The sequence below is a fragment of the Lactuca saligna genome, chromosome 6 (genome assembly GCF_052625555.1).
Source record: "Lactuca saligna cultivar CGN05327 chromosome 6, ASM5262555v1, whole genome shotgun sequence".
Lineage (NCBI taxonomy): Eukaryota > Viridiplantae > Streptophyta > Magnoliopsida > Asterales > Asteraceae > Lactuca > Lactuca saligna.
This window is the reverse complement of record NC_136422.1, coordinates 153,590,175-153,615,560: the sequence shown is the minus strand read 5'-3', so window position 1 is coordinate 153,615,560 and position 25,386 is coordinate 153,590,175. Positions and strand designations below refer to the sequence as shown.

The following is a 25,386-nucleotide window of genomic DNA, read 5'->3' as shown; positions in this document are numbered from 1 at the left end:
ACGTACAGTAATTACCAAATCCAAACTATTAAACATTGTGCTTAAGCTGTTGAAGAAGAAGAAGATCTACATTCTACGGGCTAAAAAGGAAACAACCTCTAATCGTTTTACCATATCATTCTCCCAGAAGCTCTTCGAAAGATGGGCACGATTGGATTTACAAGTTTCGGGTTTCCATTAAAAACCAGGAACCAAAACCTCCCTGTTGTTGCTTCTGCTTATGCTTCTCCCTCCCCTGAAAGAATCGATTCGGAAGAAAATGGGTGCGGGGTTTTGAAAAGAACAACATCAATCGTATCTCGAGCTTCATTGGTGTCTTCATCGATATTATGGTTCCCGAAAGAGGGATTGGCCGTCGTCAAACAAGGACTTGTAGCCGGTAGAATTCCAGGCTATCTGAACCTAATGAACAAGGTTTTTCCCCCTTTTAATCCTCGATACAATTATGGAATATGAAAACTCTACAATTACACCAAAATCATCATATATTCTTAATCACTTTTGTTATTCATCATCTTCGCGATGTTAAAACTTGCTCAGACAGTCGAAGGTGTTATTATAATTTATTTGGAAAGGTTATTATTGTCATTTCAGTATTTTTGGTGTCGTTTATTTCAATTGTACTTATCCGATTTCCTGAGATCATGTAGTTTCCTCTTTTTTGTAATGTAGTCCTTCTTGGTAAGAAAAGGTCTATTTCATTGCATAAAACTCCAAGAAGGAAATGAGGAAAGGATCAAATCGGATAAGTACAACTAAAATAAATATCACTAAAAATACTGAAATGACGATAATGACCTTTCCAAATAAATTATCGTTACAGGAGGACTTACCGCCAACCTGAGAAGTCCGGCGGCCATGGAGATGGCTGGAGTCCGATCATTCCGTACGCCTTTTAGGAAGAGGTAACAATTGATTATAATCAAAATAAAAATGTTAGACTAATAACAGAATCTTCCATATCAAATCCTCGTTATTGTATGGATTTAAAGTTATTTTTGGAGGTTAAAGAAACCACCGATCAATAGTTTCTTGTTTTCGTTAAACTTCGGGTTTAATTAGTCAAGAACTTGATCAAACGAAACCCAGCAAAGCAAAACCTGGTGGTAGGTTTCTAGTTCTGGTTTATCCTCTTTTCTACTAGATTCTACAAACTCAAATCAAACCTTCTCGATCATTAGATTAATACACTCTCTCTCTCTCTCTCTCTCTCTCTCTCTCTCTCTCTCTCTCTCCCATCCTATAAATACCGAATTCTTCATTACTCCTTCATATCAAGCAATCAACAAACCCAATTGAAGTTGTTTTCATTTTCTATTTTTCAACGATCAAGTAACATGAAGATAAAAATGTCGAGCACTACTAACCAGGTGATTCGATGCAAAGGTAAACATTTCAGTCATTCTTTTGTTTGTGATTTCCCTAACAAGAAGAATAAGTTTTGACTGTGCTGACTGCTAAATGCTGATGATGAATGTAAATGTAACAGCGGCTGTGGCATGGGAAGCCGGAAAGCCACTAGTGATTGAAGAAGTGGAGGTGGCGCCACCTCAGAAAATGGAAGTTCGAATCAAAATCCTCTTCACCTCCTTGTGTCACACCGATGTTTACTTCTGGGAAGCCAAGGTAACCTATTATTCCCTGATTCGATCATGTAACAACCCAAAATTAAAATCATAAATCATTGTTTTCGAACTTTTCAGGGTCAGAATCCTTTGTTTCCTCGAATTTTTGGACATGAAGCTGGAGGGTATGTTTGATTCTTGTTAAAACCGAAAAGGATTTCTTCTAATCTTTTATTCTAAAAATAATCTAATAAGTTTTTAAACATGAACAGGGTTGTGGAGAGTGTTGGGGAAGGAGTGACCGATCTTCATCCCGGAGATCATGTCCTCCCTGTTTTCACCGGAGAATGCAAAGAATGTGCTCACTGTAAGTCGGAAGAGAGCAACATGTGTGACCTTTTGAGAATCAACACCGATAGAGGAGTCATGATTCACGATCAAAAATCTCGATTTTCCATAAACGGAAAACCCATTTTCCATTTCGTCGGAACTTCAACTTTCAGTGAATACACCGTCGTTCATGTCGGTTGTCTTGCCAAAATCAACCCTCTTGCTCCTCTTGACAAAGTCTGCATCCTCAGTTGTGGGATCTCCACAGGTACAAAAACAAATCATAGTATCTTCCGATTGCAGTTCAATTAGTGTTTTCTTGACCTAATTAATCTTGGTGTTTTCTTCAGGTCTTGGTGCTACTCTTAACGTTGCAAAACCTAAAAAAGGCTCATCTGTCGCCATTTTTGGGCTTGGAGCTGTGGGACTTGCTGTGAGTTTTCTGATATTTTAACTTTATCATCTAAGGTTTATGACGAATGATTTGTTTGTGATCAGGCTGCTGAAGGTGCAAGAATTGCAGGTGCTTCAAGGATCATTGGTGTTGATCTCAACGCCAACAGATTTGAGCTTGGTTAGATTTTGCTTCATGAAACTGTGAATAAAAACCAGTTTGATAAATGGTGAATCTCATATATTTTTTTGGCTTCAACAGCAAAGAAATTTGGGGTGACAGAGTTTGTGAACCCAAAAGATCACACGAAACCAGTACAAGAAGTGATTGCAGAGATGACAAATGGAGGAGTTGACAGGAGTGTTGAATGCACGGGTCATATTGATGCTATGATATCTGCCTTCGAATGTGTTCATGATGTATGAATTTAATCAATTCATCTCTCACTCATATAATGAATTAATGATTCATGTTTAATTACACAATAACAAACATTGAAAATTTTACAGGGTTGGGGTGTTGCTGTTCTTGTGGGTGTTCCACATAAAGATGCTGTTTTCAAGACAAGTCCATTGAATCTGTTGAACGAAAGGACTCTGAAGGGAACCTTTTTTGGAAACTATAAACCTCGATCAGATATTCCTTCTGTGGTTGAAAAGTATATGAATAAGGTAACCCGTTTTATAGCTTCAAAGTTGAATTATAAATAAATAAAATGGCATGGAAGCATGATGAACTTGAGTTGATTTTGTGCAGGAACTTGAGTTGGAGAAGTTCATTACACATGAATTGCCATTTTCTGAGATAAATAAGGCTTTTGATTTGATGCTTAAAGGTGAAGGTCTTCGATGCATAATTCGGATGGGTGAATAAATGGAGAGGAAAGTTTTTAAAAATGTTGTATAATAGTAGCTCATATTTCATATAATAACACATCAAGTGTCTTCTGTAATCTTATTATGTACGCAGTGTTTCTGTGTTGAGATCCTGACTTTATGAGTTTATATATTCCATTGATTATTAGTTCACTTCTCTTGGTAACTTTTAACGTTTTTTATGTTTTAGTAGAAAGCTTAGTTTTGTGAGTTTAATCATGTCTAATGTTTTATTGTCACTTTAAACTCGATATATACCACACTTTAGGACACTAATGGTATGCCTATAAGTGTTTTGGTATATAATTTATATTGCTGTAATCATGTATAAGCGTCTATTACCACAAAAAACATTCAACCATCAAAATAACAAGAATATATACTAAACAATTTTACTTTAATTGTTATTTACAATAACAATATATTTACATAATATGTAAAATAAAACTTAGATAATGTACTTTAGTTATTAAACATAATATGAATTCGTTTTGTATTTCTCTAACTCTAATAACAACATACATATATATTCTTTTACATATGATAACAATCAACAAGGTGCTTAAATTTCTTTATGTAATTATAATAATATGTAATCTAACGTTGGTACATGTTTTATAAAATTCAAATTATACCACTGCTAGGATAAGAAATAAGAGAATTATGGTTATATATAAAAACATTTAATACTAAACTAATATGACTTTAACATAAAACGTAGACAAAATTAAATAAATGGTTCTTCTCGTTTACAAAAAATTTCATAGATGGTCTTTATGAGAATTTTGTTATGTTGTTGGTCCTTAAGGTTATCCGGTGGGGGCAACGTCTCATCGACGTTTTTATGTGATCTAAGAAGAAAACGTTGCTACCCGAGGCTGTGGTGGTAACGGGAAGCAATGACAAGCCTATAATGCGCAAAAACGATGAGGGGGAGGGGGTTGTGTAATGGTAACGCCGTTTTCTCGGTGCCACGTCGGAAAAATGCCGGTGGGGTGTTGCCCACACCGGATAGCTTAAGAATAGAAAATTTTGCACCACATGCCCTTATGTCTAACATTGTTAAACATATGGGTTAAATATTTAAAAATGACTAATATGCTCTTGTGAATACGTGTATTTACATCAAATAATTTTTAATTAAAGAAAATGAAAAAGACCCTATCCCACCCCCACCCCTTTTATCTGTATTGCCCATGCATTGTTGTATCTACCCTTGCTCCTCTATACCCAACACCGTCAAAGTCGGGCATCTCTGCCCTTGCTCTTCTATACCCAACACTGCTCCACTGACGACTCCTTTAACATGTAAAAAACACCCCTTCAACCAATTACAATACCCATTTTATATTTGCCATGTCATTCGAATCCGGAAGAATCACTCATCAACTAAAAATTAAACATGAGAATCAACAAAGTTAATATTCAAAGAGTTTATGTGCATCGAAAAGATAGCACACCATTGGAAGCACCATCGTACACATAGCTTTCGAGCTACAATGGCTTCAACACAAAATTAACACATACTAGAACTTAAATCAACATTCAATTAACCATAAACTTTTGTGGGGTTTTTGTTGGATCTATATGCTTAATAATCATTATTGAATGATATTGCTAATAACATACAATATTATAGGGTCATAACTTAATCAAGTTGGTACTTATTATTTTTTAAGTATTTGATTATTAATAAATAAATTCAACTCTTGTATTTAATTAGAGAATAATTATTGTTTTATGAAAATAATAATAAAAGAAGCAACAAACTCGTTATTATATCATATGGTATAACTAATAAATCGTGTACAAATATTTTAGACACTTTGGTTAACCGTAACTTAACTAGCTAGTTAGTGTTTTATGGTTGAAGAAACTAGAAGACAATTTTTGTCTTTTATTCCCCTCATGGCCTGATCTTTAGAGGTATGTAAGGATGTTTGTCAACCTCCCTCCTCTTGATCCCCATGCTTGTTTAGTTGCCAATACTTTATATTTAAATAATGTATAGGCTTTACTTTGCATGGAGGTATTTAAAGCATGAACAAAAACACTTTTTCTTGGCTTAGAAATCTCTTCAAAAACGTAGCCTTTTCTTCTCCTTCACATTGCTCTCTTTTAAAGTTAGTTTTGGTAATTAAAGTTTCCTTGAGTTGTCTCCTGTAGTGTTTACTTGTATTAGGTGCTTAAAGGCTTAAGATACTCAAGAATACAAGAAAGAACTAGTATTACATAGTACTTTACTCTTGGTGGTGGATATTTGTAGAGAAGATCATCCTCTTTGATTTTTTTATCTTCATTAACACCACAAAACCAAGTGGATTCAAAAGCTCCAAAGGTTATTATTCTAAAACACCCTATGGTTGGTTTTAATGTTATTCTAACCTCTTTAAAATGATCATTGGTGGTTTGGTTTTGTTATATAATCGAAAATTACTTGTAAAATTTTAAAGCTTTCGTTGCGGGTTTTAAGAAAAATTCTCTTATTATATGCATCAAAATCCATCAGTTTCAAATTAGCTACTAGGTTCGATTTTCTTTTAATCTTTGTTTAATAAAAGGGTTTTGTTTAAATCTTTTAGCAAAAGAAGTTGGTGATGACGATCTCAGTGATATAGGAAGTATGTGGGCACCTTGTGTATACCCATCACTGCCAAAACTCATCGCCATGCAACCAGAAACCGATAAAAAAAAGATGAATATAAATATTATAAATAATTAGTGAGAAAGGAAGCAGACTTGAAAGAGGGGTTTTTTCCTTGGGTATAAAGATCGAGATTGTGACAATGGAAGGTGTTGAATATATAGAGGAAGAAAGGGAAGAACAACTTAGCCTAAGACCATCTTCACATCTAAGACCATCTTTACATCTATACCATTTTTTTACATTAAAATTGTGTAAAAATAATGCAAATAGTATTCCAACTTCAACTTACATGTTTTTACACCAATAGTATATATATATATATATATATATATATATATATATATATATATATATATATATATATATATATATATATATATATATATATAGTCAAATACCACTTTCGACTTATTAGATTTTTACATATTTTTTGTGTAAATATTTTATAAAATATATCATTATTAATTTATAACCATTTTAATTATTTAAAATATATGTCAATTTTATGTTTTATAAAATATGTTACCATATTTTAAAATTTTAAAGTATGTAATATTTTAAATAAATTATGAACCTTTATATTAACTTTTATATTTATGATTAATTAATATCAACTTAAAAGATAACATAAAATTATAATGAATAATTATCTTTACTATCTTATAGAAGAAATCTCACTATTTCTAAAAATAGATTGAATATAATAATATTATTTTTTAAGACGTTCAAATTAATAACCTAATAGTACAAGTAGTCATCAATAAAATAATATTAAATTTTAACCTGTGTTTTGAATCCTTATATTTCTCAACAAATTCTATCTCCTTCCCTGAATTTCGGATAATTCAAAATTTGAAACCATCAGAAAATACGTGTTGATTCAAATATCTCTCATGCAAATGGCTCTTTCTTAACAGGTTTTTATTTTAATATTTACTTGTAATTGATTTCATCATTTTTAACTTTTTGTATTTTTATCTTATAAATATATTGGGTGAAGGCTTTATTATATCAGGTTTGTTCCTAAAAAGGTTTTTACTATGTTTATTTAATGTGTTGGCTTTGCAGGTTCAAAGAACTCAACCAAGAGGACCAGTTAGAGCGTTGTATTATCATTAGTTTGTATATTTTGGCATCTTACTTTTGCAATAAAGAACGGTTAAACATAAGATTTGACATGATTAAGGTAGTTTGTATATTTTTCATCTTGTTTAGTCTAAAAATGAAATCTTTTTCATCATTGGTCCTTATAATATCAAGTTTCATCACATGGACTTCCTAATTACGGTGATTATTGTCTTTATTATAAGGTTCTATATAGATTTTGTTCAATATTTTAAGGTTTCGAGAACCTAAATCAATATGAATCCTTTAATTACATACCATCGTTGAAAATGCTTAATTTGTGACCAAACTTGGTTTAAAATCACAATGAACAAGTTGATACCTGAGTATTTTGGCCTTCTTAAAGGCCTATTTATCGACTTTTGAATCACAACACCTGATATTGTAAAGGTTTATTTTTATAAACTATTATTTATATATTTTAGCATTTTACTTAGTAGGATATTAAATTAATAAATGAATTAAGGAAAACGAAAAAAAAATGACGATAAACAGTACAAGTAGTTTGGGTATGTATAAATGGAAGTAATAACCATTTAGGGAGTGTTTTGCAAAAAAAGCTTATTGCTTATTAGTTTATTAGCTTATAAGTTAATAAGTAAGTGTAGGGTAACTTATGAAAAAATGACGTATTAGAGGTTCCCCACCGGAATAAGTTATTTTAATCCAAACACTTTTTTAACTTATAGTGATGTGGAACCTAATAAGTTGTTTTAAAAAAGCTTAGCCAAACACCCCCTTAATATGGTATGGTAATGCTCTTGAAAAATATATATCATTTAATATTCATTTATCGAAGTGAACGCAAAATTATTTTAACTTTAAAGAGATCAAATTATTCGCCGTCCGCCGCTTTGCGCGGGTAGACGATTAGTTATATTTAAAATAAACCAATCATATTTTATAAACTAAAATGTAATAAATATTCAAAACAAGGGACTAAAAGTGTCACATGAATGTTTTATAGCATTTGGTATAAATGAATATTATAACATCAAATTTGGTGGTATACTATTTAGAGTAAATTACACGAATGGTCCCTATGGTTTGGGGTAATTTACGTATTTGGTTCCTAACTTATTTTTTGAACTCGGAAGGTCCCTACTGATTATTTTTGTTACACGCATGGTCCCTACTGTTTTTTTTTTTTTTTTTTTTTTTTTTTGCGAGATTGGTCACTGTTTTACCTAAAAATGCTACTATTTAAATAGAAAAAAATGGTAAGGTAGATAAGGTAAGGTGAAGGTGGTGGGGTTGGAGGTGTGTTAATTTAAATAAATTAAAAAATCAATGTCAAAATAGTTTTTTTAGGTAAGATAGGGACCAAGCGCGTAACAAAAACAAATAGTAAGGACCTTCTGAGTTAAAAAAATAAGTTAGGGACCAAACACGCGAATTACCCTAAACCATAGGGACCATTCGTGTAATTTGCTCTACTATTTATTTATGTTAAAATTGTCACACCCCCGAACCAGACGGCGGAAACGTCCGAGGGCTGTTGTGACTCAATTGAATACCATCACAATGAATATACATAAAACATAACATCATACATCACCAAGCATTGGAATAATACAATTGGTAGCGTTTACATTTAGTACATTGTTCCCTAACATTACATGCCCAAAAAGTAGATTGTTCGGTTCTAATTAAACAAGCAGCAAAACGTCACTGAGTACACTTATCCCTTCGATGTATCTGTTACCTGAGAATACAAGTATTTTGAAAAACGTCAACATATGAAATGTTGGTGAGTTCATAAGTAATGTTTGAAATCCAATGTTTGTATTGTTTCGAAAACCACCAGAAAATCCGATATTTTCTGAAAATAGTATAACGTAAAAAAAAGTGTGAAGATCCGTGAGTATGCTTGTTTGTTTTCTATAGATGTAAGCGTACGAGTTGTAAAATTCGGCATGTAATTCGTAAGTGTACTAGTTGAAAACCCTAGGAAAACCCGACGTTTTCCTATCACTTTGCTTTAATGAGTTTATGTGTTATTGTTACGTTACGTTAGAGGTATTCGTTGAGCTCCGGAGGCATTGAGTATATAGTGGGTGGTGAATTGTTGTAACGTCCGTTAATGAAAACGTCCAGTCGACAACCGTACTAGCGATCCCTTAGGCATCACTCGCACTTATTCACACAACTCAATCCTACCGAACTTGTGTAGTCCCACGACCGAAGAGAAAAAGAGAAGGTGTGAAACCCTCGGTATTTCCCTACGTCGTTAAAGACCATTGCAATTGCGAAGGGCCCGAAGCCCAACTCGCAATCGTGAGTTCCCGACTTTACTAGCAGCACCGAAGGACCCTTGGGGACCAGCAACACGTTTGCCATTGAAAGTCCTTTTACATGCGGTTAAGTCGTATTAGACCCAACTACATGTAAGCAAGTATCATTTGGGCCTAAAGATCATGTCATCGGGCTAGCTAGGCTCAACAAGCATGATTTGCAACTTTTGGGCCTAAGGAGTGTACGTCGACGTATTGAGTAATTCCACGAGAGTATAGAGTTCCGAGAGTTCCATATGTGTATTGAGCGTTGTAGTGTTAGTAGTTTTGGATTTGTTATTGATTCGAGACCGAATCAATTCGTTTAACAACGATTTTTGGTATTGTTGTGTATTGTGTCGGTAGTCGCGGTGCCAATATTCGATCAAGTTGCGTGTATTGAATTAGCCTTGAAAGTTTTCTGTTTTCAGCCCCTCATTGTTTGTAAAATTTACTTTTTCAACCCTCTAATTAAATAACTTTCTGGTTTGGTCCTTAAATCATTTTACTTGACATTTTAACACCAAAAATTATTGAAATTAATATCTTTCATTGAAAACAGTTTAAGTCCCTGAAATTGCAGTTTTCTCGGTTATAACCCCTCTTTTTCGTAGTTTTTACAATTTTGGCCCTAATTGGAAAATTTTTGCAACTTTGGTCCTTTTTAAATTTGAAAAGCATTTTAAACTTTTGAAAAGTACTTGTAACACTAGTAGTCCACTGTTTTACAGAAAAACACAGTTTTGGCCCTCCAAAACAGAAAAATTCGCATAATGGGCCCTATTGGGCCGAAGTTGTCATTTTTAGCCCATTAAGCTTGAAATTTATGTTTTTAATCCTCCAAAAGAGTATATTTTCAGAAAATACATTATGGAAACTGTTTTGACTCATCTCACCCATCAGCTTTTGAAATATTTCATTTTGGGCCCTTCAACTTTGTATTTTTAATATTTATGTCAAAAAAATGAGTTTTTAGCCCAAAGTATGTATTGTTAAGCCACTTAGCTATTTTTCTTGGTATCCTTTGTATGTAGTAGTATGTTTTATGTTAGTATCATTTAACATAAAGTATATCTCGGTTTTTAGTGATTTATGACTAGATCCAACATCATAATCATACCAAACACACATATAAGCATAGAAATCATACAAAGCATATACATAATGATAGATCTACACCTTTGCTTGTATTCTCCCCCAAAAAACTTATAAAAACCGAAAATAAGGGGGTATGAAGCTCACCTTTGGATGTTGATTCGGTTTTTGAAGAAAGGATGGAAGAAAGCTTGGTGATTTTTGACCCTAGCACCCCTTGATGAAGTTTTCGAGTTTATGGAGTTTTCTAGGATGCAAGATCACGATTTTTGCATGGATTAGGAAGATATTTTGATGAAACAAAGAATATAAGTCATAGATCCAAGCATAGCCTTACCTTAGATGAAGAGTTTGTGGAAATATCCTCTTGAAAGCCTCCTAATTTTCGAGATTTTTGAGTGGAGAGGAAGGATGTGTTCTTGAGTATTCTAGAGAGAATTTGTGAGATATTTGTGTATGTGTGTGTGTGTGTTTCGGCCGAGAGTGAGTGAGAGGGAAAGAAGAAGTGATCTTTGAAGTGATATGCTCCTAGAAGTATGAGAGGTGCATGGAAACATGTTGGATATAAGTGAGGTGGCATGCAAATAGTCAACACTTCTCCATTTCTTCTTAGACTTGGGCCTTGGGCCGAGAATGGGCTTGACAAAATGATAGAATTGTTTTTGGGCTCCTTTCTTGACTTGGTTCGAAGTTATGAAGCCCAAAAAAATTTCGGCCCATTGGGCCCTTAAGTGTGTTCACGGCCCAATGTAGATCAAAGGGAGGAGTTATTTGCCCAATAAGATCCATCAAAGATTTCATAGTCCATAACTAATTTGAACATGAATTTCTAGGGCTTCCAACCCTTAGTTGAACATATGAGATGTATTTGAATGAGTATGAAGTAGAGTATTCACTTAGAGTACAAGTTATTGCACTAGGTGAATGATTGCATAAGAGTAGAATTTCCTAGCAAAATGCTAGTTGTGACATCATCCCCCCGTTAGAGGGAATTTCGTCCCGAAATTCTTTTGTGAGATAGGTTCATGAATGAGAGAATAGGTGAGGGTACTTCCGTTTCATCTGGTCTTTGCATTCCCATGTGAATTCCGGTCCACCCTTAGCGTTCCATCGGACCCTCACAATTGGAATGCGGCTTTGCTTCGTATACTTTACTTCCTTATCCTTTATCTCAACCGGTTCTTCGACGAACAGGAGATTCTTGTTTACTTCGATTCTCTTTTAAAAGGAATGATAAAGGTTTTGCCTGATAGGCACTTTTTCAGATTCGATACGCTAAACACATGGTGTACATTGCTGAGCTCTACAGGCAGCTGCAGCCTATAAGTCTTTGGACCAATCCGAGCAAAAATCTCGAAGAGCCTAATGTATCGTGGGTTTAGTTTTCTCGTTTCCTAAAGAGAATCATTCCTTTCCAGGGTGAGTCCTTAGATAACACGCGATCCCCGACTTGACATCCTAATGGCTTACGCCGCTTGCCAGAATGGCTCTTCTGTCGGTCTCGCGATGCTTGAAGTCCAGCTTTGAATTGGATTATCTTCTCTGTTGTTTTGTTAATGGTTTCTGGTCTCATGAGAGTACTACCGAGTGATATGCATTTATGACTATAAAGAGTTTTCGAAAGGAGCATTCTTGATGCTCGTGCGATAGTTGTTATTGTATGAGAATTTAGTCAAGGGAAACCGGGTATCCCCTGATTTGTTGAACCCAAACACCTAGACTTGTAGCATGAATTTGAGTGGTTGAATAGTTCGTTCGCTTTGGTTAGTGGTTTGAGAGTGGTAAGCAATGATCATACTTAGCTATGCTCCCATAGTCTTTTGGAATGACTGTTAAAGTCTTGAAGTAATCTCGTTATCTCGATCCGAGATAATAGATGTTGATACTTCATGGAGTCTCACGATCTGTATTAGCTGGAAATGGGCATATTGGGTTAACCTATTGACGATCACCCGGATAGCACCCAATTCAACTCGCATTCCTATAAGCTTCGTCTTTCAACTCCGAGAGTTCTTTCCATTCACGTAGTGTTTACTTCGCGATATTCTCCGACTTTGACGTTTTCAAGGCTGGTCGTAGATGTTGACAGTGTTTTGTTCTTGCTTCGTGAGCAGACGAATATGTTATTAATGAAAATGATGAAAAGGCTAACTAGGGATGGTTGGGAAAACTTGGTTCGTAGGGTCCATGAATAGTGTGGGAGCATTCGTTAGACCGAAGGATACCACAATGAATCTGAAATGGTCATGACGAGTTCGGAAGGCAGTTTTTTTAAATGTCGCCTTCTCGGACTCGAAGTTGATGATAACCGATTCTTAGATCTATTTTAAAGAAGTAACGGGCTCCTTGGAGCTGGCCAAATAGATCGTCAGTCCGAGGGAGTGGCTATCGATTTTTGATGGGAAGCTTATTCAATTTCCTAAAATCGATGTACCTTCTGAAGGATCCGTCTTCTTGAAGAACAAGATCGGAGCTCTCTAGGATGAGAAGCTTGGCCTAATGAATCCTTTGCGCAACAATTCTACTCAGTTGACAGGATAACTTGTGAATTTTTAGCGGGAGTCAACCTATAAAGTGAATTGGCAATTGATGTGGTTCCCGATATGAGGTTGATTCGAAATTCGACCTGTCTCTCTGGGATATTCCTGAAAGTTCCTCGGGAAACACATTTGGAAAAATCACATGCTACTGGAATACCTTGTATGCCTACCTCTTCTTCGGTCTTGTCCACAACATGAGTGAGGAGAACGTAGTTCTTCTGGTGCAGGCACTTCTGCGCCTTGATGCACGAGATAGGAAGAGGATTGGCGCCAGGTTTATCACCATGGATTATTAGAGTTTTCGTGATTAGGAAGGTGAAGGCAAACGGCCTTCTCGCGACACATAGTATCGGCACGGTGGGGGCTTAACCCAACCACGATGATTATCACATTAAAACTCCTAATCTTTACTGGCATGAAATCTATTTGTCATGAATGGTTGTTTAGTGTTAAGGTGTACTCCACATAAGTACCCTAGGTTAAGTCGGTTTTTCCCCGTTGGCCATGTCCATTGAAAAGGCTTAGCTTAGCTTTGGGGATGTTGTTTTAGTAAGTGTTTGAATATGTTAATAATCGAAACTTCACTCGGATTTACCATTGAATAAGAGGTAAGCGAAAGAGTTGTCAAGTGGGAACATACCAATAACAACCGTTGGGTCTTGGACTGCTTCGCCTTGACCCCAGGTCAGGACCATTTCTGATCTTTCTGCACCTTGATTGTTATCCTTGGGGCAACTACGCCAGAAGTGACCGGTTACTCCACACCCATAGCAAGTGTGAATGGTCTCATCATTGGTGTTGTTGTTAGGGTTGCTGCGAGTGTTTTCATTTCCATTTGGCTGACGATTCTGGCATGGATACGTTCTACAGAATTTAGCGGTGTGATTCTTTCGGTTGCATTGTCACAATGCATCTCCCGGTAGGCTCCATTATGACGGAATTTGCACTGGTTACATTTTGGGAAGGATTCCAACATATGGTCTCCCGGTTGTTGGTGTAATAGGGGTCATGGTCTCATGAACAACAACAACATGTTGCTTCCTTGAGAACCCTTGAGTGGGATGTCCCTTTCTCTTACTTACAGACCTCAGCTTCCTGCTCTTAAGCTTGGGGTTTGGGGTTCCTTGATAGGTTGTCACTTGTTGGTTTCCATGTTCGTCCCTTTGGCTGGAGTTGTCAATGCTATTCCCGCCTCCATTTGGGTTGTTTGCATCGATTTGTGCCATAGTAGTGGTTACTGCCGCCATTACAACAGCTTGAAATGTAGCAGAGTCCATCTGCAGGAGCGGTGTCTTGCGGGCGCGCTTGTTATCCTTGCGGGATGGCATTTTCCTGTGTTTCCATCTACATCGCTATGATGTATTTGCGGTAGTACGTAATCACATATTTGGCATGATCGTTGCGTCTATCCTTAGAGTATATAGGTTGTTCTGGTTTTGAGATCCTTGAGTGTCTAGCGGTCTCGAGGGTTCGCTTGTGCAAATTATTGAGTCTTTGCAGTAATGTGAAATCAATATAGCACCTAATTGTTTAAGGGGTAAGTACCATCTCAGTACACGAAAGGGAGTCATGTCGGATAGTAGGGGGAACTAGAAAAGGCTGATCCTAATCATGGCGGGAAGTGTCTGGTGGTGGTGCTGGTGAAGTGGATGCACCTTGGAGACGAGCTACTTGTTGCTCGGTATCTCGTAGGCGTACCTCCCAAACTAATCGTCTCGCTCGAGAGTCTCCGTTCACTTCCCGTGTTTGCCTTTCATCCCTCTTAATAGCAAGCCACATTTGTTTCGTTCGATTTTGGGTGTCCTGAGCTCGGTTATCAATACTTCGGGTGCGTCGGACCATGATTGGGAGAGCCTGGTCAGCGGGTCCTTTATGGCCAATGGTCGGAGAGACCTCTGTAACGCCCGCAGATCCGGGCTAGTCAATTTAGAGGCAATAGGGGTCAAAAATGACTTTTCAACAAAAGATTATTTAGAATGAATATTCTTAACCAAGTTTTAGAATATGTCACAAGGTTTCCGTACATATAAAGAACGCCGAAATCCGAGTTATAACGAAGAAGTTATGGCCCGCCGAAGTTTTACGGCAAAACCGGCACGGCACCGGAAGACGTAAATAGTGAATTTACGATAGAAGACTTTTTAGCCTTAGCAATCTAAACAAAAGTCTTAGAATATGTTAAACTAAGAGCGTCGATAAAAAGAACGCCCAAATCTGACTTCGTATGAGGAAGTTATGATTTTTCTAAGATTCGGCTTAGCAGTGTACAGCCCGAAACTCGAATTTTAGTTCGAGCGGTTTTTGGCTTACGCGACCTAAATGAGAGTTAAAGATCTCATTAATAGGAACTCAACAGTAAAAAGATGGACGAAAATGGAGTTCGTATGAAAGAGTTACGAATTCTTCGCGGTCATTTAACAGTCTAAACGTCTCCTACTGTTAAATTTATGATCGGTCGAGAATTAGCCAACGGAGCCAAAATGAAAGTTGTAGATATTATTTTTACCTACGCATGGATATAAAGAACATCGAAAACGGAGATAGTATGAGATAGATATAGACGAAGCTTAGTCGCTACTTTTCGAGCGCGGCGAATTCGATACAGTTTTGTAAATCCGAGATAGAATGAGAATTAGCCAACGAGGTCTAAATGAGAGTTGAAGATCTCATTAATAGGAACTCAACGGTAAAAAGACAGACAAAAATGGAGCTCATATGCGAAAGTTATGGACGAAGCTTAGTCCCTACTTTTCGAGCGCGGCAAATTCGATACAGTTTTGTAAATCCGAGATAGAATGAGAATTAGCCAACGAGGTCTAAATGAAAGTTGAAGATCTCATTAATAGGAACTCAACGGTAAAAAGACAGAAAAAAACGGAGCTCGTATGCAAAAGTTACGGACGAAGCTTAGAGACTACTTTACTATAAAACTCCTATAAATACAAGGGTGAACTCCTCATATTTTCTTCACACCATAAGCCTCTCTTTCTCTCTCTAACTTCTCTCTAGCCTCCCTAAACCCCTCCCAAGTCTACGGAACCTCCCTAGCACGAGAAGAAAGCCCCGGAGCGCCCGACGGCTCCGAGAAGAAAAGCTTCCGGCTTGGAAACGCTGCTCCAGCGAAGCCCGATTTTTAATAAAAACTCGTTGTAAGTGAGCTACGCCTATACCATATTTAATATAGATTTTATTTAATTATAGTAACATTATTAGGACCTTAGAATAATTATTTGGGCTATTATCATGAGTTATATTGAGTGTTATTTAACGCTTATATAATAGTAATAATAGCTAAACTATTAATTAGTCGTGGTTAACGTTAAAAACTAAACCCTAATGGTATTGATACTAGGTTTTGTCGAGGAAAATTCTTTTGAGATAACGAAGTGCTGTCTGAGTTCGGAATCACCACCTAATCAGGTGAGTGCATAGTCTCTTTCATCTTACACATAGATATGAAGTATTTAATATAAACTACGTGCTATGTGTGCATATTATCAGAATACTTGTTGTCTATGTTGGATGAACGTTTTATACATGTTTTAAAGTATTTAAACTGTATACGTATTTTATATATACGAATATGTGGGGTATGATGATGGGTAGATAGATGATGAGAGACAGAAGATGACGTGAGTATACATTGGCAGCTATAGACTTAGTGCCTATGGGACAAACACCGGTAGCTATGGACTTAGTACATGTCAGACGTTGGTAGCTATGGATTTAGTACCTGTTAGAAATTGGTAGCTATGGACTTAGTACCTATTAGTTAGATGCTGGTAGCTATGGATTTAGTACCTATAGGAATTGGTAGCTATGGACTTAGTACCTGCTGAACGCTGGTAGCTATGGATTTAGTACCCGATGAGTAGGATATAGCAGCTATGGAATTAGTGCTTTATGAACTAACATCGGCAGCTATGGATTTAGTGCCAGTCCTATAACCCTGGAAGTAAGGGACTTCGGAATAAACAAATGCATGATAGACGACTCTTAGGTTAAATCCTTAAGAGTAAAGAAGATAACGGGGATGGGTAATAGGGTTAATTGTTTGATGATTAAACATAACAATTATATTATTGTGGGTTGAAAACCCTATATACTCACCAGGTTTCCCAACCTGACCCACTCAGTTTATGTATATCACAGGTGTTGATATGAAGTCACTTTACACTGAGAGATTTAAAGAGATGTAGATCACTAGTGTAAATAAATGTAAGTTCTGTTTATGCTTATGTTTCTATATTAACGATGACATCCCAAACGTTTTAAGATGAATAAAAATACGTTTCTTCGAAAATGTTTTAATAACGTATTTATCGTGTTTTTCTGGGAACAAATTCCGCAACCTTTTTATAAAATGAAGTACTCTGATTTTTATAAAGCATAAACAAAATCGGTATTTTCTGGCCGTGATTTTGGGGATGTCACAACCTCGGTTCCTGCCCTAGTGTGGTCATATCCCCTGCTGGTGACTCTATTTCCAACTTTCGTATGCCCAAGGGGGCATGGGGCCACTGGGGCCCACACAATAAGTCGATACTCTGGCTTTTCATGGATGGTTAATGACATCAGATTATGCATCCGAGTCATCATCATCTCTGCCCTTGGGCTCCTCCTCCTCGAGGTCCACTTATTGACTTGGCGGGTTCACCGGCGAGTTCTACCTCGTGTTCCTCCTGCGGTTCTTCCTCTGGATCGAGCCACCCTACTGTTCCTTGACTAGGGAGATAGGGTTTTCCTGACTAATGATACTTGTCTATAGTGTATTGCATGAAGGACTATGAATACTAGAATCAAATAGCATACCAATTACTCCTATAATCCTACAACTATTGCATAGATTTAGTTGGGGTTCCCTTTTTGGAGATTAGGGGTATGTTTTAAGATTCCCTAGCTATCACGATTTCTTCCAGACATGTGATGGTTGTACCTTGGAGGGAATGTAGTTGATCAGGCTACATCCGCTCCTTGATACAACCAAGAACAGTCCTGGATTAACCGAGATACTAGCATTATTTTGTTTGGTTCGGTGTTAGGTTCTCGTTCCTAATACAAGCAATGGTGTTTTATTGTTATGTTTTACTTATTTTGTTCAGAGTTATGTTAGTCCCTCTTTTGGTTTATAGTTGCATATCAATGTATGGTTAGATATGCTAGTTCACTATAAACAGAGCTCTAATACCAACCTGTCACACCCCCGAACCAGACGGCGGAAATGTCTGGGGGCTGTTGTGACTCAATTGAATACCATCACAATGAATATACATGAAACATAACATCATACACCACCAACCATTGGAATAATACAACTGGTAGCGTTTACATTTAGTACATTGTTCCCTAACATTACATGCCCAAAAAGTAGATTGTTCGGTTCTAATTAAACAAGCAGCAAAACGTCACTGAGTACACTTATCCATTCGATTTATCTATTACCTGAGAATACAAGTATTTTGAAAAACGTCAACATATGAAATGTTGGTGAGTTCATAAGTAATGTTTGAAATCCAACATTTGTATTGTTTCGAAAGCCACCAGAAAATCCGATATTTTCTGAAAATAGTATAACGTAAAAAAAAGTGTGAAGATCCGTGAGTATGCTTGTTTGTTTTCTATAGATGTAAGCGTACGAGTTGTAAAATTCGGCATGTAATTCGTAAGTGTACTAGTTGAAAACCCTAGGAAAACCCGACGTTTTCCTATCACTTTGCTTTAATGAGTTTATGTGTTATTGTTACGTTACGTTAGAGGTATTCGTTGAGCTCCGGAGGCATTGAGTATATAGTGGGTGGTGAATTGTTGTAACGTCCGTTAATGAAAACGTCCAGTCGACAACCGTACTAGCGATCCCTTAGGCATCACTCGCACTTATTCACACAACTCAATCCTCCCGGACTTGTGTAGTCCCACGACCGAAGAGAAAAAGAGAAGGTGCGAAACCCTCGGTATTTCCCTACGTCGTTCAAGACCATTGCAATTGCGAAGGGACCGAAGCCCAACTCGCAATCGTGAGTTCCCGACTTTACTAGCAGCACCGAAGGACCCTTGGGGACCAGCAGCACGTTTGCCATTGAAAGTCCTTTTACACGCGGTTAAGTCGTATTAGACCCAACTACATGTAAGCAAGTATCCTTTGGGCCTAAAGATCATGTCATCGGGCTAGCTAGGCTCAACAAGCATGATTTGCAACTTTTGGGCCTAAGGAGTGTACGTCGACGTATTGAGTAATTCCACGAGAGTATAGAGTTCCGAGAGTTCCATATGTGTATTGAGCGTTGTAGTGTTAGTAGTTTTGGATTTGTTATTGATTCGAGACCGAATCAATTCGTTTAACAACGATTTTTGGTATTGTTGTGTATTGTGTCGGTAGTCGTGGTGCCAATATTCGATCAAGTTGCGTGTATTGAATTAGCCTTGAAAGTTTTCTGTTTTCAGCCCCTCATTGTTTGTAATATTTACTTTTTCAACCCTCTAATTAAATAACTTTCCGGTTTGGTCCTTAAATCATTTTTCTTGACATTTTAACACCAAAAATTATTGAAATTAATATTTTTCAGCATATTTTTCATTGAAAACAGTTTAAGTCCCTGAAATTGTAGTTTTCTCGGTTATAACCCCTCTTTTTCGTAGTTTTTACAATTTTGGCCCTAATTGGAAAATTTTTGCAACTTTGGTCCTTTTAAAATTTGAAAAGCATTTTAAACCTTTGAAAAGTACTTGTAACACTAGTAGTCCACTGTTTTACAGAAAAACACAGTTTTGGCCCTCCAAAACAGAAAAATTCGCATAATGGGCCCTATTGGGCCGAAATTGTCATTTTTAGCCCATTAAGCTTGAAATTTATGTTTTTAATCCTCCAAAAGAGTATATTTTCAGAAAATACATTATGGAAACTGTTTTGACTCATCTCACCCATCAGCTTTCGAAATATTTCATTTTGGGCCCTTCAACTTTGTATTTTTAATATTTATGTCAAAAAAAATGAGTTTTTAGCCCAAAGTATGTATTGTTAAGCCACTTAGCTATTTTTCTTGGTATCCTTTGTATGTAGTAGTATGTTTTATGTTAGTATCATTTAACATAAAGTATATCTCGGTTTTTAGTGATTTATGACTAGATCCAACATCATAATCATACCAAACACACATATAAGCATAGAAATCATACAAAGCATACACATAATGATAGATCTACACCTTTGCTTGTATTCTCCCCCATAAAACTTATAAAAAACGAAAATAAGGGGGTATGAAGCTCACCTTTGGATGTTGATTCGGTTTTTGAAGAAAGGATGGAAGAAAGCTTGGTGATTTTTGACCCTAGCACCCCTTGATGAAGTTTTCGAGTTTATGGAGTTTTCTAGGATGCAAGATCACGATTTTTGCATGGATTAGGAAGAGATTTTGATAAAAAAAAAAAAAAGAATATAAGTCATAGATCCAAGCATAGCCTTACCTTAGATGAAGAGTTTGTGGAAATATCCTCTTGAAAGCCTCCTAATTTTCGAGATTTTTGAGTGGAGAGGAAGGATGTGTTCTTGAGTATTCTAGAGAGAATTTGTGAGATATTTGTGTATGTGTGTGTGTGTTTCGGCCGAGAGTGAGTGAGAGAGAAAGAAGAAGTGATCTTTGAAGTGATATGCTCCTAGAAGTATGAGAGGTGCATGGAAACATGTTGGATATAAGTGAGGTGGCATGCAAATAGTCAACACTTCTCCATTTCTTCTTGGACTTGGGCCTTGGGCCGAGAATGGGCTTGACAAAATGATAGAATTGTTTTTGGGCTCCTTTCTTGACTTGGTTCGAAGTTATGAAGCCCAAAAAAATTTCGGCCCATTGGGCCCTTAAGTGTGTTCACGGCCCAATGTAGATCAAAGGGAGGAGTTATTTGCCCAATAAGATCCATTAAAGATTTCATAGTCCATAACTAATTTGAACATGAATTTCTAGGGCTTCCAACCCTTAGTTGAACATATGAGATGTATTTGAATGAGTATGAAGTAGAGTATTCACTTAGAGTACAAGTTATTGCACTAGGTGAATGATTGCATAAGAGTAGAATTTCCTAGCAAAATGCTAGTTATGACAAAAATGGTGTAGACAATGGAGTGAAGTTGAAGATGATACTATTTTGGTGTAAAAACCGGGTTTTGGTGTTGAGTTGGAGACATGATTCCTTTTGGTTAGATGGGAGATAGAGGCATTGAGTGTATTTGTTATATTTATTTATTTATTATTGATAATTTAAATAAGACAAAAATTTAAGAAAATTGGTCATTTGTTAATTTCATATGGACATAACCTTTACATTTTATTGGATTTTGGCGTAAAGACCATATGCAATGACCCAATTTTCACAGCCAAAAATTTCACTTTTAAATCAACACTTTAGAAAACATTTGTGAATAAACTGTTGGGTTTTGAGCAATCTAACACTTCCTAAGTGTGCATGCAACCCTAATAAACCTTGGATCTATGTTTGTCTAAATACATGCAAAATAATAATTTTCCAAGGTTTATAACCTATCTAACATGGCATGGGGAACATTTCAACATAAAAGAGTTAGAAGAGATTACATACCTTTTGGTGAGTTTGGTTCTAAGGAGTTTGAGGGCCAAGCACCAATAGTGTGAATGCCTCAAATGGAATCACAAACACCACAAACTCTTGGAAAACTTTGAGAGAGTATACACCTTGTATAAAATCAGCCACACACATGCACACACACACACTAGTTCACTAGTTTTCTCTTAGGCTCCATTTCATGCTCCATAAGCATGCTTATATAGTGTGCATGGTTAGGGTAAAACCCTAATAACCCATGTCTTTTCCTTTTCCAAGGATCCATGGGTTAAAAGCTCCATGGATCATCCATGGACTTCCACATAAGCCTAACCCATTAACAAATGAGTATTAGCCCACACTATATAAAACAACTAGCCCATAATTTAATTAGTATTCCTTTTAATCTCTAAATTAATTCATAATTAATTTAAGACTAAAACTAATTAAATAACGTAATTTCATATTAATATATTATAACCCATAATATATTAATAAACATATGTGTATAACTCTCATAAAATTATCCATAATAGTTTGGATGAGATGCAACCCAAATGGACCATGCCGGTCGGGTCAAGTATATACCAAATAAGTTATGGACTTAGACACCTTATCCAACAGACTCCCACTTGGATAAGTCTAATAACTATATTTGCCTATAACTTCAGGAACCAACCAGCAATCGTAGCTCTCGAAAACTCCCTCGAACTATGAAGACTCTGTCGAACTATGAAGTGCCATTTTAGATAAGTGATCACATAATCCTCTGTTCTCATGATATCAGCCGGACAAACACATGGAACTATGTCTTGCTTATTGTCTAGCAGTTGTTTCTCGATTTTTCGATTTGTTTGACGAAGAACTTCACTAAACACATCGGTTTAGTTCTGACCAGGCCTGGTACATGGGTCAACACAAAATCATCGAGGGGCCCAGATATCGCTTCTATTTCTAGAAGGAACAGATAAACTTCGACTGATATGCTTGTTCTACTACTTATTGAATTGTACACAAAGACACGTTTTATAACATCAAGTTACTGATGTGTTTACGTGCAATCAATGCACAACCAACTCATAGGTAACAACTCATATCTCTAGGTTTAAAGATTTATATGATGTTATCGTCTCACGATCACTCGAGATAAATTCCATGAAGTGATACAAGTGAGCGTGGGTTTATACCAATACTCATAACTTATGAGTACTCATGAATGTTGCAGCAACCATTGCCATGTCTAAACACCTTTAAGGCATCTACAAACCCAATTCATGACAATCTTGATTCATACCTACTTCCGACGTATGATCGATTGTGGAGGTTTGAATAAATTAATTATTCTGGAAGTCAAAACATGCAAAACTGAAACAATAGTGAATAATTGACAATGATAGTAACACTTTACTCATAAATAAATCACAAATTTTATTCATCATCAAACGTCGATTACATTTTACAAGTTTCAGAAAAAACTACCTAATCTGTAAAACTAATATCGTCCCTCAGCCCGATGCGTCTCGCATGCTGAAAATGCTTAATCCTCGTTAGTCCCTTCGTAAGGGGATCTGCAGGATTCTCATTCGACGATATCCTCCTTGTCACAAGGAGTCCTTCTTCAATCTTGTGTCTTATGAAGTGATATTTTCTGTCAATGTGTCGGGATCTGCCATGATCTCTTGGTTCCTTGGCTAAGGTAACCGCACTATTGTTGTCACAGAAAATCTCTATAGGCTCCTTAATGGCTGGTACAACTCCAAGGTCTCAGATGAAGTTCTTTAGCCATATCGCCCCCTTCGCTGCTTCACTCGCTACTATATACTCTGATTCACAAGTCGAATCAGCCACCGTCTCCTGCTTGGAACTCTTCCAAGAAATTGCCCCTCCATTTAAGGTAAAGATCCAGCCCGACTGAGAGCGGAAATTATCCCTATCAGTCTGAAAACTAGCATCTACCCTAATACTTTCAAGTCATCACTGCCACCAAGGGTAAGGACCCAATCCTTAGTCCTCCGCAGGTACTTGAGAATGTTCTTTACCGCGGTCCAATGAGCCTTGCCAAGGTTCCCCTGATACCTGCTGACCATGCTCAAAGCAAATGCCACATCAGGACGGGTACAAGTCATAGCATACATGATCGAGCCAACTGCGGAAGCATATGGTAATTGGCTCATCTCAGCTATCTCTGCCTCTGTACTCGGACTCTGAGTCTTACTCAGTTTGGTATTGCTTTGGATCGGTAAATCTCCTTTCTTGGAATTTTCCATGTTGAACCTTTTCAACACCTTGTCCAAGTAGATACTCTGACTAAGTCCAATTAGTCTTCTACTCCTTTCTCTTAATATCCTTACCCTAGGATATAGGTAGCCTCCCCTAGGTCCTTCATAGCAAAGCACTTCCCAAGACAGGACTTAACCTCCTGCAAGGTTGGGATGTCATTTCCTATGAGTAGTATGTCATCCACATACAGTACCAAGAAGCTAACTATACTCCCACTAGCTCTGACATACACGCAAGACTCATCTTCGCTTCTCGAGAAGCCAAACTCTTTTACCTTCTCATCAAAACAAAGATTCCAGCTACGAGATGCTTGTTTTAATCCATAAATGGATTTCTCAAGCTTGCATACTCTATTAGGGTACTCTGCACTGACAAAACCCTCTGGCTGATTCATGTACACATCCTCAGCCAACTTTCCGTTAAGGAAAGCGGTTTTGACATCCATTTGCCATATTTCATAATCATGAAATGCTGCAATGGCTAACATAACCCTAATAGACTTAATCTTTGCTACCGGCGAGAAGGTTTCATCATAATCAATACCTTGAGTTTGAGTAAAACCCTTCGCAACCAGTCGAGCCTTATAAGTATGCACTTTTCCTTCCATGTCGGTCTTCTTCTTGAAGATTCATTTGCACCCGACTGTTTTACGGCCTGGTACATTGTCAACCAAGTTCCAAACTTGATTGTCATACATGGACTGTATCTCGCTGTCCATAGCCTCCTTCCATTTAGCAGACTCCGTGCCTGCCATGGCTTCCTTAACACTGCTGGGTTCATCCAAATTTACCAGTGTACTATCACTAATAAACATATCACCTTCCGTAGTAATATGAAAACCATAATAAAACGAAGGTGTGTTCCTAACCCGTGTGGAACGCCTCGGAGGTACAGACTCGTCAGCTGGATCAATAGGAGTTTCCTCCTCAGGTTGATTGCTAGTGTCTGAGGTTCCTTCACCCCTCTCACAAGTTCCAGTGAAGGGTGATTTTGTCATTTTTCCAAGTAGACAAGATTCACAACTATCATCTGATTTAAGGTCAAATGATTCCAAGACTCCACTCTTTTGGAGTTGGCCTATGCGTTTCTTGTTTACATGTCCAAGACGACAATGCCACAATGATGCTTTATCTAGGCTAGTAGAGGAATCAATATACAACACATTATTTCCTAAGTTGTCTACAATCGACACAGTTTCATACACACCATCACAAGGTAATGCTTTAAAATAAAACACATTATTAAAGAAATCATTAATACCACCACATTCATTATCAAACAAAAAGGTAAAACCTTGTTTGTACAAAGCATGAACAGAAATAATATTCCTCGCCATTTCAGACGAGTACACACATTTATTCAAATCTAATTTTAACCCATTATTAAGCAACAAAGTATAAACTCCAATCTTGGAAACAGGTGAAGCCTTCCTATTCCCCATGATTAAGTTTATCTTCCCGTGCTCCACATCCTCACTTCTTCTTAGGCCCTGCAAATCAGAACATATGTGAATACCACATCCTGTATCAAGCACCCAAGAGTTAGAGTATGTTGAGTAATTAGACAATATAGTGTAAATACCTGCATAGGTGGGTTTCACTTTCCCATCCTTTAGATCCTGCAAGTACTTAGGGCAGTTTCGCTTCCAGTGTGCCTTTTCATGGCAATAAAAGCATTCAGCATCCTTGGGAATG

The 25,386-nt window shown here is 36.9% G+C and overlaps 1 protein-coding gene across 2 annotated transcripts; it reads left to right on the top strand.

Moving 5' to 3' along the window:
• On the top strand, positions 1-3,317 carry LOC144999768 (alcohol dehydrogenase 2-like). Of its 2 annotated transcripts, XM_078958935.1 has the most exons (12): positions 1-414; positions 541-550; positions 824-905; positions 1,334-1,386; positions 1,490-1,626; positions 1,704-1,750; positions 1,838-2,163; positions 2,246-2,328; positions 2,394-2,469; positions 2,551-2,708; positions 2,799-2,960; positions 3,046-3,317. In XM_078958935.1, exons 1-12 carry the CDS (start codon positions 142-144, stop codon positions 3,160-3,162), a joined length of 1,524 nt encoding a protein of 507 aa, XP_078815061.1. In that variant the 5' UTR covers positions 1-141; the 3' UTR covers positions 3,163-3,317. The 2 variants fall into 2 exon arrangements, with proteins under 2 accessions (XP_078815061.1, XP_078815062.1); XM_078958936.1 differs by lacking the exon at positions 541-550 and having other exon boundaries at positions 278-414.
• Positions 3,318-25,386: the final 22,069 nt, after the last annotated feature.

Bases quoted from the DNA above. Each gene is read 5' to 3' on its own strand.
- LOC144999768 (XM_078958935.1), top strand. From the start codon at position 142: ATGGGCACGATTGGATTTACAAGTTTCGGGTTTCCATTAAAAACCAGG. The intron at 906-1,333 runs GTAACAATTGAT...TCAACGATCAAG, and splicing joins CGTACGCCTTTTAGGAAGAG to TAACATGAAGATAAAAATGT. The intron at 2,329-2,393 runs GTGAGTTTTCTG...GTTTGTGATCAG, and splicing joins TTGGAGCTGTGGGACTTGCT to GCTGCTGAAGGTGCAAGAAT.